Consider the following 20,216-nt stretch of genomic DNA (forward strand, 5'->3'; position numbering starts at 1 on the left):
GATGAAATGACATATAAGTGAGAAACTCATAAATGATGTTTTACTATGCTTAAAAAGGCAATATGATTCCAATTAGTTATTCCATTAAATCCAAAAAATATGAAAATTATTACTTCGAGAAATTAAAATCAAAATGTAAAATTTTGCTTCGATAAATATAGAATTTAATTCATATGCGCATGATAAAATAAGAAACAAAAGAACTATAATGAGTTCTTTTATTTATTTATAATTATTGAGAGTTTTATATAAATATAATTATTAGAATATGAATTGAATTTTTTAATAAAAAAACGGAAGAATGTCAAAAATTGAAAGAAACTTATTTAATTTAGATCCAAAATTGTATTGATACACCCTTTTACTAAGAAAGTAATTTTTAGTTAATTAATGCTAAAATCAAATTCACTTATTAAGAGAAAAATACGGTCGATTATAAAAATACCATTATCATTAATTATCTTATAATATATCATAAAATAGTGTTTTTTATGATACTTTATTTTTCTACAGTTTATAATTCCTCCATACTTTTATAAAATTAATTAATCATTTGTCTGAATCTTAATTAAAAAGACCTTCATGGAAGCTTAATACTTAAACATATTTAATGAAATCGAAAATACAACTTAAGAAGTCTAAATTTACATAAAAAGGAGTTAGAAATTTCAAACTTTTTTTCAGTTACTCAAATGTCACTTATTGTATTATTTATTTTAAATAATTACTGAAGCAAACAAGAATTTACAAGCTGAGAAGGTTTGGAAAGAAGACTTGGTGAAAATTTGTGAATTTTTAGACCGATTTTTATTTTATGATTGCTCTGAAAATAAAGGGTGTCCCAAAATGAACACAAGATTTGAATTTGCCCCCATTCTTGCAGTAAAGTGTTGTCAATCCTATAAAAAAACCATTTCACAGGTGATAGTTTAGGGTTAGTAAAAATGGAACGTTACACGATAGTGTAACGTATTAATGCAAGATTTGAATTAAATAAAAAAACATTTTTTTTTCTTTAAATTCTTATATTTTTATTGAATCATAAAATACTCAGGATAAGTTATGTATGGAATAACACATAGGATAAATGGCCTCAACGGCTTTGCTGGCACTTATGCACTCTTTTGTCGAAATTTTCCATGACCGTTTTGCATAATTGTGGCTGAATTTCATTGATGAAGCTTTGAATTTCCTCCTTCAATGCACGCTTGTGGGTCTGATGGCACAGACATTTGACTTCAAATAACCCCATAGAAATTCAATGATATTAAATCACGCGATTTGGAGAACCAATTCACAAATTTTTGAATTGTGTCCGTGAGACTTTAATCATTTTTTGAAATATTGTTCAAGAATGAAAACACGTTGTTCTATCGTTTAATGCTCCATTTTTGCTAACCCAAAATTATCAACTATCAAATGGTTTATTAAATAAAGTTGCCGACACTTTACTGCATGAATTCATATTATTCTAGGGTGCATATTCAAATCTAGGGTTAATTTTTGGGTGCCTTTTAAAATGGAGCATTTCTTTGTTAAATATGTAATATCCAGTATTATTAATATTATATTATATTAAGCATTAATATTTCTTAAAATGAGTTAAATTGATTATTTTAATATGATTCATTTTTAAAATTGAAAGAATATGTTCAACCTCCTTGTCACAAAGAAATTATGTAAAATATTTTACTAAAATTATAATTAAGACATTAACTAAATCTGAAGATAAAGCCTGAAAAATATTGTAATTATATCTTATTAAAGAGACTTATAATTATATTTCCATTCAAATTTCAGAATCCTAAAAGAAGTTCAAAATTGGAACTCTAAATTAGTATAGTTTAGAGAAAAGTTATCTTGTTTTGAGGTTTTCGTAATAAATTCTAACATCCTCATTTCATAAAGATTTTGATAAGAGAACTAATTAATCATCCCTTTATGACTCGCGTAAAATGTTAATTTATGATTATAGTGAACAATTCCATTATCGTTAATAGGAGATTTACACCTTTTAGCATAATTACTTTCATAACTTAGCTCACGCATTGGAGTCAGAGCGGACTTCCGACTAGGCAGTCTAGGCAACTGCCTGGGATCACATGATTGAAGGAAGCCACAAACAGTCTATTAAAAATATTATAAGCTATGTTGTCAAATAAATTTGTCCCAGATAAAATTCTATAAATTTTAAGATAATGTAATTACAATATATGTTAGCATTGAGTAATTAAAATCATCATTAAAAATTGAAATTTAATTAATTATTGATAATGCATTTGAATAGTAATTATTCATTCACGTGTTGAAGTTCTATTTCATCTGATATTCATGTAAAATAGCAATTTTCATTTATATATTCGTTTGGAGTTTATTATTTACTTATAATTTACGAAGTAATTAAATGTTTTTATTTGTAAGAATTGTATAATTTAATAATTATGATTAATTTTTCTAAGGGTTTTATTATTTAATTATTTTTATCCATGATATGCATATTAAATAAATAAAAAACGTACAAATTTTCCTACAATTACTACAATAAAAAAATTAATTATTTACAGATTAAATTAAAACTATATTAAAATGGGCAACTAAATTGGAAGTTATTAAAATAGGGGATTATACCTAATCCACCAGTGGTTGTTACATAGCAAGCAATTAATTCAGAAATTATAACATACGGAATGGAGCTCGTATGAGAAAATGAGTATAATATCCGTTTGAATTTACGTAAGTAAATATAAAAAAGAAGTAACTTTATGTTCATTAAAAACTTCTGATTAGATATAAAAAAAAGGGGGCTTAACTACCTAGATGATGAAAAAAAGAGTAACTAGACGCAAAAAGAAATAATCGAATCCATTCGTTAAGCTGTATCAGCATCCAAAGAAATCCTGCAGAAAATGGAAACTCACCAGAAATTGTATTCTTTTATTTTGTTTGAAAGAAATTGTTAGCTTATCATTTTCTATAAAAATGAATTAACAAACTGACCTTTTGATTTCATTTTTCTTTTGTATATGGTTCAATTGAACTCAATGGTTATTGCAGAAATAAGTGTTTTTTTTAGATAATCTCTCTTGATATAAAACGCTAAAGTACGTGGCACAAAAATCGCTTTTATTATATAATGTGGAATGGCAACAGACAAATTTAAACAAATCATTGTACGAACATTTCAAATTCCTTCATTGAACATTTGTACAGCTGTACTTAATTGAATGTTTCACTAATTAATGAAGCTTTAAAATACTATAAAAAATGCTTTGTATATGTCTCACCAAAACTTCTATTCACTCGGCGAAAAAAGATGAGCAGAAATTAAGAAATAGGCGTTAAGCAAAGTTTAATCAAGCGCGCAAATAGGCTTAACCAATGTGAAATGTGTAATTGCTATGACTTACCTATGGAAACTGACGACCGTATGTTCCAAAATCATAATCTTACAAAAATAGTTTTTGGATTGTCATAAAACTCAAAACATTGCCTTTTAAATGATATCAATTTCATTTCTGTAGAAATTTTATGTTTAAATATATAAGTCTGTTTTTAATGTTATGATGAAATCCGAATTCATTCATCAAAACATTCAATCGCGTGCCATTCCTAGTGAAAATTAAGATTTAACATACTTTCTTTGCAAATTGATTCGGAATTTTGCTTTCACTTCTATTTCATAGTATATATACTCTTTAATTTGCATGTATTATAATTTGTTTTGATTTATTCAGTTCAATTTACGCTTGTCGATCATATCAAAAAGTAAAGCGAAATTTTTTAACACAACGTATATTCTACATTAATATTTAACAGCTTCAATGTCATTAATTCTGAACAAGCTGATCGTCAAAACTGACTACTTTATTTTATCTGTCAATATTTCAAATAAAAAATTATTTTATTTCAGTGCCTGAAAAAAAACTCAAAGTTAATCCACGAAAGAAAGAAAATTAGTTTAATAATAACGTAATTTTTTAAAAACTCACTTTTATTTAAAAAGTTAATAAGAGTGAGAAAATATTCATTTTGATAATTTTGTGCTTATTGATATTTGATTCATAATTTATTCTTATTAAGATCTATGCAATGTAAAGAGAATATTTTTCTTCAAATTCCCGTTCAGGATCTGAAATTAATTTAAATTAATTGATTAATTAACTGATAATCAAATTCTGAAAATATTAAAATAATGCAGTATCCTTTAGATCTCATCTTTAGCAAATCAAGAAATGCTAGAATTGATTACAAAATTGTTCCTCCAGGATCATGAAAAATTGAAACTAAATAAAACAATTTTTATTTTTAAGTAAAACTGTTCTGAAGAACTTTTCATCTATTCCTGATATGGAAAGACAAAAACTAGAATTTTTAAGGCTATTTATATGTCAAATGACAATGGTGTAAGTGAGTGAGAGTTTACTTAAACTTCTTGAAGTGTGTTTGGTAACGCTGTACAGATCTGACTCTTTCACTACAGCTACAAAATCTGGTACATATATACCTTGGAGGTCAGAAATGTGCACCTCGGAGTTATTTTTTTTTAATTTTGATTTGAATTTTAATTAAAGTTGAATTTTAGAGGTTTTCCACTAAATATTTCACAAACAAGATTTTTTACACTGTTTCATGATTTTAAAAATACCTTTTTAATGATGTCAATTAAATATTCGTAATGTAAATTTTCCTTAAATGTTGGCAATTTTTAAAAATTATTTATTTTGCCTAGTTTGAACAATAGATTAATTATATCGTCACTTTTAAATTCAACTATTATCATTGTTTTCCCCAATATTTGACTGCCAGATTTTTTTAAGATTGCCAGATTATTACAAGCTAAGGAATACTAGTTCTTTCTGTTTAATAAAAGTGTAACTTAATATGCAAATAAAATATGAATGTTTATTATCACGAGATTAAAAAAAAGAAGAAAAACCTAGATATTTACGTTTTCAATACCTCTATGATACCATAAGACTGGTCTGCATTAAGAAAATTCATGTACACAGTGAATAAAAAAATATGTAAGACAATTAAAAATAATATGGCTTTAATACTTTAATATCTGATAATTTCACTGCATCTTGAAAATGAAATTATATTCTGCACGATTTAACCCCTGAGAGCTAGTGGGTCATCATAAAACGAATAATATTAAATAAGAATATATATTTATTATTAAGATACAGTTATTTACTACATTTCATTGTAATATAAACGTCAAAATAAACATTTAAATTTTTAAGTGAGGCAAGTCGCTGTGGGATTTCATCAGATGGGAACATTATATATATATATATATAAACACACTTTAAAGCTTAGAGACGTTTTATGAATTCGTCTAGAAATGCTCGTTTTTGCGAATAGATAGAAAATTGACCAAAGCTTGAGGAAAAAGTAATTTGCTCGTACGTTCGGAACTGTTTTCCTTCATCTATTTTTGCCCGGTCTATCTCTAAAATAAATAAATAATAAAATAAAATAAACACACGCCATTCCTGTCTAACGTCGGATCACTCTCAGATGTTAGTCTATCCATTCCTGTATTAGATATGCATTAGTCGGAAAACTCACTTTCCGGCGGATGGCAGTATTACATTAAAAGAACCGCAAGAGAAAATTTCTGGAAATATCTTATAATAAAAGTGTTCTGAATCACACTTCACACGTAATGATTCATATCACCTGTAATAAATATGAAAATATATTGCGTCATAAATGATATGCTGCACCTTAGAAAAATTATGATCCAGATAGTAGGAAATGTAAATATTTATTTGTAATATTATTCATACAATGATTCGATTTGAGGGAGGAAACAGTTTGTCTGATATATTATTAATCAGAATGCATTATGTTTATTGTTCAAGTTTAATTTAAGATAATACTTTCTTTTGTTGTGAAATGATGTTGATAAAAAAATTTGTTGACATGACTATTAATATTTTTTAATATCATTGCCGAACAACAGATTGCTGGAAGCGGCTTGTTTCTTATAAATTATCTTTTTTTATTTTGTTTTGTTTCTCTTATGTGAATAAAGAGATATCACTATCTTTTAATGTCTTTAAAAACTATTCTTCTAAAGAAGGCAATTTATGCATTATTAGATAAAACATAAAAGTAAATTCTTTTTCGTTATATGTTTAAAAAAATAAAGGCATTCTTAAACCTTCATTCTGAAAATGGAATTGTTTACTTTAAATTAAAGCACAAACAAAATCCTTTTTATAATATTTTAAGCAAATATTTATATATATTTTAAGCAAATATTACGAAAAATGCTTTAAGGGATCTTTGATGCATGATGGAAAACTGTTTTAAAATATAATTTCTCATTAATAACACAAAACGTATACACATACTTCGTGCTCGTAAGATTTATTATCTAAAGTGTCTTAAATTGCCTCTAAAGAGTGAGTTTCACATTTATTTCTGCTTCAAGTTAAATTAAATGTTATTTCAATATTCTTCCATAAAAAATAAATGCGTATATATATTACGACATATAAATTTATTTTTAAATTAAACCGTTCTCTTGTCATATTAAATTTCCTACTTTTGAGCAGATTTATTAAAAATTAAGGGTGAGGAATATAATAATATAACAAATAAGGAATGAAAAGTTTATCTTGGATGATATTAAAATTCAACCCAGAAGCCAGATAAATTAAAACTTGAGTTATTGTTTCAAAGCTTCAATAATTGTTTTCATTATTTTTATTTTACTTTAAAGACATGAAGTGAAAATTGCTCCAATTTATTTCTTTACTTTTAATTCTTTTTGCAAAGAATTCTTTGAATTTGGGAATATCTATTCGCACTAAAATGTCTTTAATTGTTTTTCCAATTGAATTTTAATGTCGGCTGAGGTTTTGGGAAAAATCAATCATAATACATTATATAATGTTTTTCTATGTGCTTATGAGGGGATATATGTATCCAGTCGTGCTACCTTGTTAAATTAATATAAATATTATAATCAGATATTTTTTCGTGGAAAAATAATAGGGTATTTTCACTTACTATATCACTATTGTAATTTTTGTTGCATTTTAGAAATAATCCTTACTTAAAAGCTGATTAATGTGCCTTTGACAGTTATTTTTAAATGTCTTTAAATTTTATAATTGTGCATTTCTGTTCTTATATTTATATAAATATTTATTAATCTTAAATATATTTTCAAGTTAGAAAACAATTAACTGAACTTAACCTAAGATTTATTAAAGACTGTTTTTAACCAAATACGGATGAGACTAATATTATTCCAGTAATTGTTGTTTGTAATTGCAGATGTAACGATCAGTCGCTGGTACTGATCAAAATAACGAGAGACGGGTCACTACACACAAGCTTACTCTGATGGTTCTAGTGAGCCACAATTTGCTTGTAATAATAAATATCGAAGATAGGACGGAGAATCTAAGGTTCAACGGTTAGGTTAAAGAGAGATAAGACATTTTCTTTAGATTGTTGTTTCCACTGAAGAAAAAAACCCTTCCTTTATTTTTGACAGCTTTCTGCGTCCTTTCATTCAGTGAGCTTACGAACATGGTCAGTTTTACAAAAGGGTGTCCCAAAATTAATGCAAGATTTGAATTTTCCCCCATTCGTGCAGTAAAGTGTTGGCAACCCTATTAAAAAAACCCCATTTGATAGCAGATAGTTTAGGGTTCATAAAAGGGACCGTTACACGATAGAACAACGTGTTAACGCAAGATTTGAATTAAATAAAAATATTGTTTTTTTCCTTATATTTCCAATATATATTTTTCTGTTATATTTTTTTCCGTATTTCCGTTTATTGAATCATAAAGTACAGAGGATAGGGTTATATATGGAATCATATACATAGGGCAAATGGCCTCTACGGCTTTGCTGGCAAATAGCACTCTTTTGTCTAAATTTTCCGTCACCATTTTGCAAAAATGTGGTTGAATTTCGTTAATGCAGCATTGAATTTCCTCCTTTAATGCACGCGTTCTTGTAAGCTTGTTGGCATAGACCTTTGACTTCAAATCACCCCATAAAAAGAAATCAATTTTTTGTTAAATCACACGATCTAGGGGGCCTGTTTTCGAACTGTGGCCTCCAGACGTTCATCAATTTTTAAATATTATTCAACAATGAAAACACGTTGCTATATTGTGTAGCACTCCATTTTTACTAACCCTAAGCTATCAGCTGTCAAATCGCTTTCTTAATAGGATTGCCAACACTTTACTGAACGAATGACAGGAAATTCAAATCTTGCGTTAATTTTGAGACACTCTTTATGAGCAAACATTGCTTGTTGAATATACGTTGAAAGATGCGTTGATTTCTTAATGTGGGCAGATGTGTGAGTGGATCACTGCTTCGACAGAAGAACGAAGTCGTTACGATCATTCCTATAACATGCTGAATCTTTTGATGAACATTGTTCATATGAACCTTTATCCAACAAATACATGATAACCCAAAAAATATGCTAGTCTCTATAACTTTTAAAAGAAAACTTAAAAAGTTACACATGTATGAAATTTTTCGTTTCAGAGCATTGTGAACGATTTTTTTTAGTTAAAACGAATGAATAACATAAATGATGTCGCGTTGTCTGTTCCTTTCTGGCGTTCTTGTTTTCTTTCGGAATTGCATTATTTTTAAGGATTTTCTTCGTAAGTATTCGGAAATGATGACAACTTTGGCTTGAATCCAAATTGATCACCATAACGGCGTCTACCGTCTATCTATTATCTTAATAACTGCAATCAGTCTGTATATGAAATAGAGAGAAAGGTTATAGGTTAATATTTTTTCAACAATATAATCAAACTCTCAAGTACCTAATTTTTCTATTTATTTTATTTTCTCACTCATACTGTATATGACTGTGTTCATGCAAAGAGTTTTATTGTAATCCAGATATTTTTCCATTCTCGTTTTTGTGTATATTCGTTTATATGTTTTCGTATTTTCTCATTTATATATTTCTTTCCAATTGATTGTAATATTATTTTTCCTTTCTCTCTCTCTCTCGCTCTCTTCTTTAATAAAGTTCACCTACATATATAACAAACGAGAAAGGGGCCACATGACATGAGCTCCAGAAACGGAGGTATCGTGTGGTGTTAAGTGCTAATACAATCTAACTCCTACAATATTGCAATTGTTTATTTTCTTTTAATTCTTTTAGATTTATAGCGTAATTGCCTTACCATTTTAATATACTATTTTTTAAGCTTTTTATTCAAATTAATTTAAACATATCATATTAAGCAATGATGGAATTGAATATAGGCATTTGGTACATAAATATAAGCGAAACACAGAGATCAATTGCCACATACAATTACAATTAAGAGTTAACATATTCACATTTTGAATCGATTTATATTTTTCTAATTACGTCACATATTAATTTTATATATTCTGCCTTTTATTTTTCATTATTTTTAGTATGGTTAATGATCTTTTATTTATATTATTTTCTTTTATTGTATAATTCATTTTCTATTTATTTATATTTTTCGCGTTTATTTATCTTATGATTTTAATATTATTACTTTATGAGCAAGCATTATTTAAAAAAATAGCCATTCGTTGGAGAGTTAAAATCGTATGATTTTATATTTATCTTTTAAAATAAAGAATATTTTCCTCTTCTTGGAAATTTAATATTAAAAATGACATAAACTAAAATGATAAAAGTAAAAAAAGAGTGATAATAATTTCCTTTTTAGTTGTATCAAAAATATTGGTTTTATTTCAGTTAAAAGATGTGATTCGAAAAACAATGAAAGCAAATTTGAAAACATAGTTATTAATTTGAGGAAGCAGCTATATTAAAATTGTGAAGCATTTCTGTCTGTTAAACTTCCACGTTACACAATTTTACATAGCTTCAGCTGCATTAATTAAATAAAGAAGGGTGTAATTGGATCAGGAAATAAACGAACATTTTAGAATGAAGTTAATATGTGCTGAATTCAAATAAAATTTTGAAAATTAATTATTGTTTAATTTAAATTTTCAAATATCATTGTGTGTGTGTGTGTGTGTGTGTGTGTGTGTGTGTGTGTGTGTGTGTGTGTGTGTGTGTGTGTGTGTGTGTGTGTGTGTGTGTGTGTGTGTGTGTGTGTGTGTGTGTGTGTGTGTGTGTGTGTGTGTGTGTGTGTGTGTGTGTGTGTTATCAATATTTATCAAACCTTCGCACAACTATTAAATTGGCATCATGTAAAAGAAAAAATTTTCAAGTTCAAAATGTTTTTCCCCTGCTATAATAGTTTTGAAAGTTACCGTGAAAAAAAAGTGGATAGTTTGCTTAATTTTTAAATAATTTAAATTTTTTAAAAATCACTCCCAGGTGGATCTATATGCTAAATTTAATGGTTTTAGAACAAAGGGTCAGTTAATAGAGGGCCAATGCATATAAAACGCGCATATACATACATTCATTTTTATAATTAATATGGATAGTAAATAATATGTGAAAACATCGTAAAGTGATTTATGCTGTTTGGAATTGACTAAAAGTAATATTTGGAGTTTATTTATAAAATGATCTCCAGACATGGAATTAAAAATATATTACGATTCTTCAGAAAACTTCATAAAAACGTCAGTGGAATTTAGAAAAACATTAATAATATGAGGGAAAAAGAAAAAAATCCCATCCCATTTTCTCTCTTATGATTAAATAAAAAGTATGAAGGTAAAATATTAAAATTCTTTCAAAATGAAATGTGAGGATATTTGGAATTTCATGCATTTAAAAGAGAATCAATAATTTCCGCTTTTCCGTATTTTAATCATATAAGATCGTTGCATTATTTTTTTATTTTAAACATTTCTATCAAATATTTTTGTTTCGTTAATATAAGCTTATACTGAAAAAATTGCGCTTTCAAAGCACTATAAAACATTCCTGATAATAAGAAAAACAAGCCACTAACAAAGTTAGAAATTGCTTTACGAGAAAGCATGCGGTGCATAATTTTCCTCCACAGAAGCAACAAAAAAATCAGATCCACTAAAAATAAAACAAAATTTCAGTTAAAAACGGCTCATGGCTCCGCAATTAATTACTTTAATCAGTTTTTGCATGATTGAATTCTTTACGGTTCGTTAAGGTTTTAGTCAAATTAGGTATTTTTCTATCTTGCATGTAGAATATTTGATGTATTCATTAATTTTATTGCTATTTCACATTTTCTCATTTACGCATAGGTAATCTATGAAAGAACAATTGATTTTGGTCACTAAATTTTTTTTTTTGACGAGACATTAATTTTATTACAGTATGTTAATTTCTATGTATTAAACATATAATTAATGGTGATATTTGCGTCTATTTTCGATAGGTATCTTACATTTTACATTTTTATTATAGGAAATAGAATTTTTTTAGTATTTAGACAATTTTATTTTTGAATACTTACATCCCTGCATGTTTTGATACATTTATTCTAAGTATTGTGAAGAGTGAAAAAAAGTAGAAAGTCAGTACTCCACATACGTTTATTGCAAATCATTAATGTATTCTATTATACACATCATAAAACACTAATGTAAAAATATTTATATTATTTAGTTAACATACCCAATATAAGTCTTCTAATCCGCCATGCACTACTCGATCTATTTAAAGGATCATCGTCTAGTCCAGAGGTTCCCAAACTTTTTTTTCTCGTGGACCACTTTCAAAGTTTTACTATTTTCGGTAGGCCCCCTGCTGCTACATTTCTACTGTATTCCCAAAACTCCTAAAAAATATCACCCTAAATTGGGGCTGTTAAGAAGAAAAAAAAAGTAGCACATATTCTTGTGTCCTATTTATTAAAATAATACTTGTGGTTATACAAAATTATAAACATTTATCATTACAAACAATCAACAATTGACAAAAAAATCAACAATGAACTCTGAAATGTAAATCAACAATAAAAAATAGTCATACTTTTAATGAGACAGATGTACTTGATGAATTGACAGCAAATTATCAATATTTGGCTTCAGTTTTATAAGAAGTAATCTCAAATCTCCTCGTTCTATGATGTTCAGTCTGCTCTTTTTTTTTTTTTTTTTTTTTTTTTTTTTGTTAACAGTTTGGTAACGGCACTAAAACTTCTTTTGACAAGTTATGACGAGGGAAACGCTATCAAAAATCTTCTCGCAATTTCCCACTATTCCCCACTTGTACTATTATCTATTATTCTATTCAATTCTGTGTTTGAACTGAGTCTCGAATATTTTTGAGTACCTACCTAGTGAATGATGCTACCTGCCTACGTTGATAGGTAAATCCAAGCCAAAATTTTTGTTCTTTATTATGAAAACCAGAAAATTTTTCGTGGACCCTCACTTACAACTTGTGAACCCCTGTTTTCTTTTCACGTCTACGTGGACCATTTTGGGAACCTATGGTCTAGTCAGTTCGATTATAAAACAAATCAAAAGTCAAAGTTTTCTTTGATTCCAATAGATGGCGCTAGTTGTTACCAGATATCAATAAACTTGGAGATAAAAATAAATCCATAAATTTTTTAATCTTTTCCAACAACAAATGGAAACCAGTCGCTAATACAGTTCTACACCTGTGGTAAAAAGATCATACATGTTTATATTCCTATCTTACTGCAATTTAAAGTTTCAATAATACAAATAAGTTCACATTCCAGCGAATAGACAATAAGCCAGACACTCAATTCTTTCACAGATTTTTATTGGACACGGAATGGAACAATGGAAATTTGGCAATGTGCCAATATTCCATTGTTCAGATTGTTGTGTTTATTATTATATTATTCATATAGATACGTCAAACAAACAGTCAGACTTTATGTTGAGAGAATTCGTTCAAAATTTAATAGAAATCTAGAAGCCTCTAGAGACTGCATACTAAATTCAAACTATTAAAGTATTTCCAAACTTTTAACTAGTTTCATTTTACAGCTATCTTATTCACAGAGTGACGGACATTATTCCAAAAGAAGACAATATATATATTCAAAGAAATAATCTAAACCGTGAAAATTGATTAAAATCTCGAGATTTAACTTTCGATCGTAATACTTTATCTTCGTTAACGAGAAAACAAATAGGTAAAATTAAAATACTACTGATAATTGTATTTTGCTTTTTGAAAAAATATTTTTAACCATCTTTAACGACTAGTATTTTCGCCCGGGAAATTAGCTTTTCTGACTGTTAGATTATGTAGTTTTTATTTAAAATTTTATCTTGTTATTTGATAAGATTGAAAAAGACGACCTTAATCGAATTCGTCTACTAAAATATTATTAAGAAAATTAAATAAAACCATGCAGCGGCCAAACAGGCGATAAATGACTGTTTGTTTCGCCAGTTGGCGATAAGCGTCAATCATACCTTTGGAGATGAACTTTGCTCTCCAACGGATACGGAGTGACTCACTTCCTGCCTTCACCAGATGGCTTAGAACTTCTGCCTAGTTCTGGTAGATGGAATTACGGCCAATGTATCATGATATATATTTGTTAATTTAATTTCTAATTAAAATTTATTTTTGTTATTTAAATGGCTGGCAGTTTTTATTAAGTAAAAATGTTTTAATACTTTAATTTAAAGTAAATTTGGCAATGCGTGTTAAACCACGCACCAAACTGGTGAGGCAATGCGTGTTAAACCACGCACCAAAACCAGAAGTAAAAACTTTAATTCAGAATTAAAGACCAGAGTTAATAACAGAGTTTTTACTTTTTCATATAAGAATATACAAAAAAAAAAGTAATTGTAAGTAAAAATTGTAAGCATAAAAAAAATTTGAACTGTAGAGTTTGAAGACTTCCACATTTCAGAACTTCTCTGTGTAAAGAATTAATGTTATGTGTGTGTTTGAGAACATTATAGATCAAAAAGGCTTTGAACCAGAAGGTTGAAAATTGGTATATGATCCACTCCAAATATATATAATGGTAAATGATCCATTTGGTCCACTCCAAATTTCTATCTATTCTATCGAGTTTTGAACAAAATCTGTTCTGGAGTCTGTCTATCCAACTGTCTTAATATCAGTTAACAGGATGTAACTACAAAAATAAAAGGGTTAAATGGATAAAATTAGGCACACAGATTTAACATCTTAAATGTTGTAGGGATTAGTTACACTTCCTAACCACAGATGGCAGCGTCAAGTGATTCCTGTTATTTTGAAAGTTATGCAGAAAAGAGTTCTTGTTTAGCTTGGCAGTCAAGAAGAGTAGACGTTCACGTGGTGTGTGAGCGATGAATAGCATTCGGGAAAAGTAGAGGAAATTTATTTTAACGATCACACGGAAACCTAGCAAGTTTCTTGTGAAATCAGTAGTTTATGAAGAAAATAATTTTATTATCCTTAAAAATATTCGTAACCGTGATATGGAATTGCTTATCGGAAACTGTAGTGGATCGATGCAAATAAATGGATGACTAGTCAAGAAAACTGGTTCCTGATCTTCTATTTCTTGCAAACAGGAGCACAGGGTATGTACTCACGAACAGTGCAGAAATAATTCGTTAGGGAAATGTCCCCTTTATTCTTGAAATGTAGATATGTCATTCATCTAATTTAAATCCGTCAATGGATTGACCATATATTGATCTGTGCTTTCACAAACTTTTGTATCTAATTACAATTTAAAAGATTACGATAACTAAAAATGTGTGAAAATGAAATCGGTATCATTAAAAAGGCGATCCTTTAAGTTTTAAGATGGTGTAAATATTCTTTTTGTGAGATTATATTTTGGAAGAAACATTTCAAAATCCCTCAAAACCTGTTTAATTTTTCTTCTATTTAATATATATATATATATATATATATATATATATATATATATATATATATATATATATATATATAAAACTTTGAAATATCGTCAGTAACTTTCCTGCTGTCTAGAAGAGCACGTGCCTCAAATTTCGTCAAGATCGGACATTTGTATAAAAAGCATGCAAACAAGCATTTATCTTTATCTGTATATATATTTACCTAAGCCGTTGAAAATATAGACTGTAAGAGAAACAAAATGACATTTACTCAACTTAAAACTATCCCGACAAAAACAAAATAGGTTACATGTGATAGTATTGCACATAAAAATAGATCTAAGGAAGAAAAGCCCCCTCCCCCCCCCAAAAAAAATCTAATAAATACTTTATAGACATACCTGAACCATTTTCTATCATTTTATAGCCTCGTGTAGTACAAAATTTCATATACTAGCCAAATATTTTATATGCAAGATAATTTACTTGTAGAATTTTATTGCTATGGAAACGAAACAACCATAAAAAGACCGCTGACAATGATTTTATTATTCTTTTGAATATAAATCATTTTTGAATGAAAGTTTTTTTTTTCTGTCTTGAAACTCAAAACTTGAGGAACGCATTCTGAAGTGCCAGGGGCAATTGATAGTTAATATAGTTTTTGTTTCCCACAGAGTATAGAGTTAATGTCAGATTTTGACATAACATTTTTATTTCGACATATTGGCAAGACTATTTGAGATTTTTGCGAAGATATATTTCGAAACTTAATGGTTTCTATAAGAATATGTTAAACTCAGTCGAGTTGAATAAAATCGAAGAAAATGACAGTACATTAAGATTAATAGTTAATTTTTTTTTATATTTTATCAAAATAATCAATGAAATCTTATTTTTATTATTGAAATTTATTTTTGAAATAAAGTTGTGATAAATAATTGCATATTAGAATACATGTTTTGTTACACTTGTGTTATGATTCTGATAACATTGTTCATCTTAATTAATAAATCAGCAATACTGTAGTTATTTAAAAAAATACCTGTACTGAACGTGAAATAATTTTTAAGTTTAATTTAATCTATGCATATTTAAAAAAGTATTTTGACTCCTGGTTGAAAATAATTTATAAATTGAAAATTTTTGAAAAATATTTAGAAATATTGATTTCCTCGAAATTTAATAAAAACTAAAGTGTTAAAAGTGATAAAAAAAGCTGGAGGTTATTTTTAATTATTTAACACTCTATTTGCACCTTTTCAATAGAAAATATTTTTTTAATGATAAGTTTAATGAAAGTTTTCGTTCTTTCTTCTTCTGTGAAATTTTGAGTTAAGTATCCAATAATGAAAATATTATATTGTATGAAAAGAATTATTTTCCTTCTTTTTTTTTCTTCTAGAATCATTCGTTTATGAAATTATTTAATAACAATATGATCTTTTATGGATAAAAATGTTTGTCATAATTGAGATGTAAAATTTGATTTTGTAATTTTACACCTGATTGGAATATAAAATTTTTCTCATTCCATATTATAGTCACAATTTACTATTTATGCCAATTAAATTCCCTCAAATAAATATGGTAATTAATCAAATAATTACTATTTATTTTCTAAAAAAACGTAAGAATTTCATTTCACTCAAAGCAAGATATATCATTTAATTACGAATTTTCCGATATAATATAAAAATCTTATAAAATTTGATTAACACGATTGTGAAAAAAAAAGTTTAATTTTTTGTATTAATTACACCTTTTCTTTATAAAACTAAATAATTTTTGTACGACATTTATTTTTCTTAAAATGATAACCTTTATAAGCTGTCAAACTATTTGAAAATTTACTTGAAAAAGGGAAAAATCTTTGAAAACCATACACAAAACAGACCGTATTAAGAACCGTTAAATGTAACTTGTAGTTATTTCTTGGATAGTAACCATTTTCAAAAAAGGGATTTATTGATATTTGAAATAAAAATCTATTAAATTTTTTTGTTTTTTTTCAATAATTTCGAAATTTATTGTTGTACAAAAACTACTTTTACATTTGCTTAAAATTTAAAAAAAATCAGTTAAACCAGTTTTATTTCTGCTTAAAATTACAAAGAATCTATGTATTTTTCCTTCAATTCTTAATAAAACTTTTAAAATATCTCTGAATATATTTTACAACAATATTGTACAATGTTTAAGTAACTGCGTCTATACAGAAACAAGTTATGACGATATGAAATATAATTTTAATGTGCATGTTATCACTGCTGTTTAGTTAAAAACTACTTTTATAAATATAATAAAGATAGACGAATCGAACCGAAAATGTTATCACATTGCAAAGATCTACGAATTTCCTATAAACTTTTTTGTCGATATTTATACTAAACCTAAAACTTTTGCTTGGTCCATGTCTTGCAGTGTGAAGACATCAAACCGGAAAAAGATAATTTCATCGTGCGTTTTTTCCCTTCATCTTTCCGAGATCTCTTCAGTTACGACCGCACGCTTATACCAGACGATATCGACAAGAGCGATCAAAACTATAGTGGAAGCAGCGTCAACGGGTGAGTACTTCAGAATATAAAATTGATAAACACACTTTTCATATCACTGGAGTATAAACTTAGGCAATAAAGGAAATTCGCGCCCTAAAGTTTGTGCTTTGTCGGTATTCATCTTGTTCTTTTCTTTTCATTTTATATTAGATATGGCAAGCAGGATTTTGAGTCTTATGCCATTATATGCATAAATCTATTAAGATTTCTTTTGGTTTTATTGAAATGAAAATAAATTTAATTTCGTAGTTCGATTGAAAGTTCACAGTAATGATTTAGGTATCTTGAGACTACCAGGCAATTAACATTATGAAACCACCTCATTTAATAACTAGCCAATATTATTCCATGTTTCAACATATTTTTAACTGAATCAATATATTAATAATTTATTTATTTATTGTAATTGCTTTTTTGTTGTTTATTTTATGTTTTCAGTTACATTTTATATGCATATCTTGGATTAAATAATTAACATAACAAAATTCTTCAAATATTCATTTTAACATAATTACCTTTATTGGAAACATGAATTTTTTTTATTCATACATATAATTATTTAATTATTATGAGACATTTTAAAAAATACTAAATTTCAAATGAATATAATATTAAAATTTTTTAAAATTTAAAATCACAGATTCTGCCAAATGAGATATCACATTAAAAGCTTATGATTAATTCCAATATATTAAAATTAAATACATTAAAATGTAATTTCTTATTTTTTTAATTAATAATTTTAATAATTTATCCTATATCACACAGTCGTTCGAGTATTTTATAATTAAAAGAATCTTTTTCTTACAAATTCATTTACTTGACAATTAAACTAATGACATTTTTTAATCGACCTGTCTGCAACACTCCTTCAGCCTTGGGGCCATAGACTGCTACGTATTTAGGAATCCGCCAATGTAAATGGCTACTAGATTTTATGTTCCTGTATTCTATTCCGAATAGAGTAATAAGAACATAAAACTTTCCTGTATTCTATTCGGATTCCTTTATTTAGATGTATTCTTGTATTTGGTTCATATTTTACATTCTTGTTTTTAAGAAAATATTTATTATTCCGAATAGAGTAATAAGAACATAAAACTTTCCTGTATTCTATTCGGATTCCTATATTTAGATGTATTCTTGTATTTGTATTTAGATGTATTCTTGTATTTGTATTTAGATGTATTCTTGTATATTCCTATATTTAGATGTATTCTTGTATTTGTATATAGATGTATTCTTGTATATTCCTATATTTAGATGTATTCTTGTATTTGTATATAGATGTATTCTTGTATATTCCTATATTTAGATGTATTCTTGTATTTGTATTTAGATATATTCTTGTATATTCCTATATTTAGATGTATTCTTGTATTTGGTTCATATTTTACATTCCTGTTTTTAAGAAAATATTTATTAGTTCAAAATGCATAACTCATGTTTAAAAGGTGATATTAACATACACAATTATTCTTCTAACCTATCGAATTACAAGTTTCCATTCAATGATAAAATTATGTGAGACTGTGTTTCAAATCAAAATTTTCTAAACCTTCAATATTTGATTCAAAGCACTTTAAAAGAACAAGAAGTGATTAAATGGAATTAGTTATAATTTATGCAATAAATCCTTTATCGGCCGGCGTCCTGGCATAGGGGTAGCGCATCTTCCCTGTGATCTGGGCGTCCCGAGTTCGAATCCCGGTTTGTACATGGCTGTTCTTAATCTGTGTTCTATGTGTGAGGTGTGTGATTGTGCCCCCCTGTAAAAAGGGGTTGTGCAAGCGAATGTGTGTGAGTCTCATCTTCATATGAGCTAGAAGTCAGACTTCTGCCCTCGGGTGCTCAGGGGTCTTACCCTCAGAAGCTACTGCACCCTCTTTCAGTGGTAACGCGGACACGACATCATCATCAATCCTTTATCAATCGAGTGTATCTACTGTAACTAACTTATCCAATATTAGTCATTTAGATGCATGCAGTATACTTCACAAACATCTTTAAAATAGCTAAAGTTTAATTTAGTTTCATTTACATTCTAATTTAAGTGTCATTTAAAGCCATAAATGTTACAGTAAGCTATACATTTAAAGCTATAAATGTCTCTACACTATTATGACGTCCGCTTTTTATTATTTGGAGCTCATTGGAGACTTGCAGTTTTGCACCTAATATTCCGAAAACGTGGTCATGATCGGATCTAAATTTTGATCTAAAATGTTTAATCCGGTATTTTTTATAACTTTTGAAAATCTGCAATAAAGATATTTCTACCGAGACTTTTTTTTCAATAACTTCTTTTTTTAAAAAAAATGTTAACATCAACAATATTGTGTGTAGGGAAGGGTTCAATGGGAAGGAAATTTAAATATATCATGTTTTTAAAACGAAGTACTTATTTGTTTAAAACAAGACTGATTTTAATCTTTTTTTATCTCCGCTGCAAATCAGCCTAAGAAACTTCATTATTACAATCGCTCGCAATCTCTTCTCAAATAAAATTGATTTGTTTTTACTTTGTTTAGCTGGTTTTAGAAGCATCGTATCATGTATTTGTTATGAATAATTCATTAGAAACTTTCAGAAATAATTTAAACCAAGACGCAAATAATTTATAAATTCATTGGAGCATTACATAAGAAAACTGAACAAGCACTTACTTTTTCTTCATCATGTTCTCATATTTTTTTAAATAAAAATAAAGTAATTTCAGAAGCAATTTTTATTGGGGGGGGGGGGAATGCTGACTTCAAAAAACTTATTTAATTCCAGGATTAGAAACTATGTTATTTTTATAATCAAGTTGCAATTATTTAAATTTCGTCTTCAGATTAATTAATTGTGATATGATTTGCTCCGTTCTTCTATTTATCAAAAAAG

General features: G+C 27.5%; 1 protein-coding gene across 3 annotated transcripts in view; it reads left to right on the forward strand.

The window, feature by feature from the left end:
• LOC129968728 (anoctamin-4-like) overlaps positions 1-20,216 on the forward strand; it is a 255,838-nt gene that overhangs the window by 120,888 nt on the left and 114,734 nt on the right. For all 3 annotated transcript variants that reach the window (XM_056082911.1, XM_056082912.1, XM_056082913.1), the window contains one exon: positions 17,194-17,339. In XM_056082911.1, the coding sequence (XP_055938886.1) occupies positions 17,194-17,339 (146 nt within the window). The remainder of the gene's footprint in view (positions 1-17,193; positions 17,340-20,216) is intronic.

This window comes from Argiope bruennichi, chromosome 5 (assembly GCF_947563725.1).
Source record: "Argiope bruennichi chromosome 5, qqArgBrue1.1, whole genome shotgun sequence".
Lineage (NCBI taxonomy): Eukaryota > Metazoa > Arthropoda > Arachnida > Araneae > Araneidae > Argiope > Argiope bruennichi.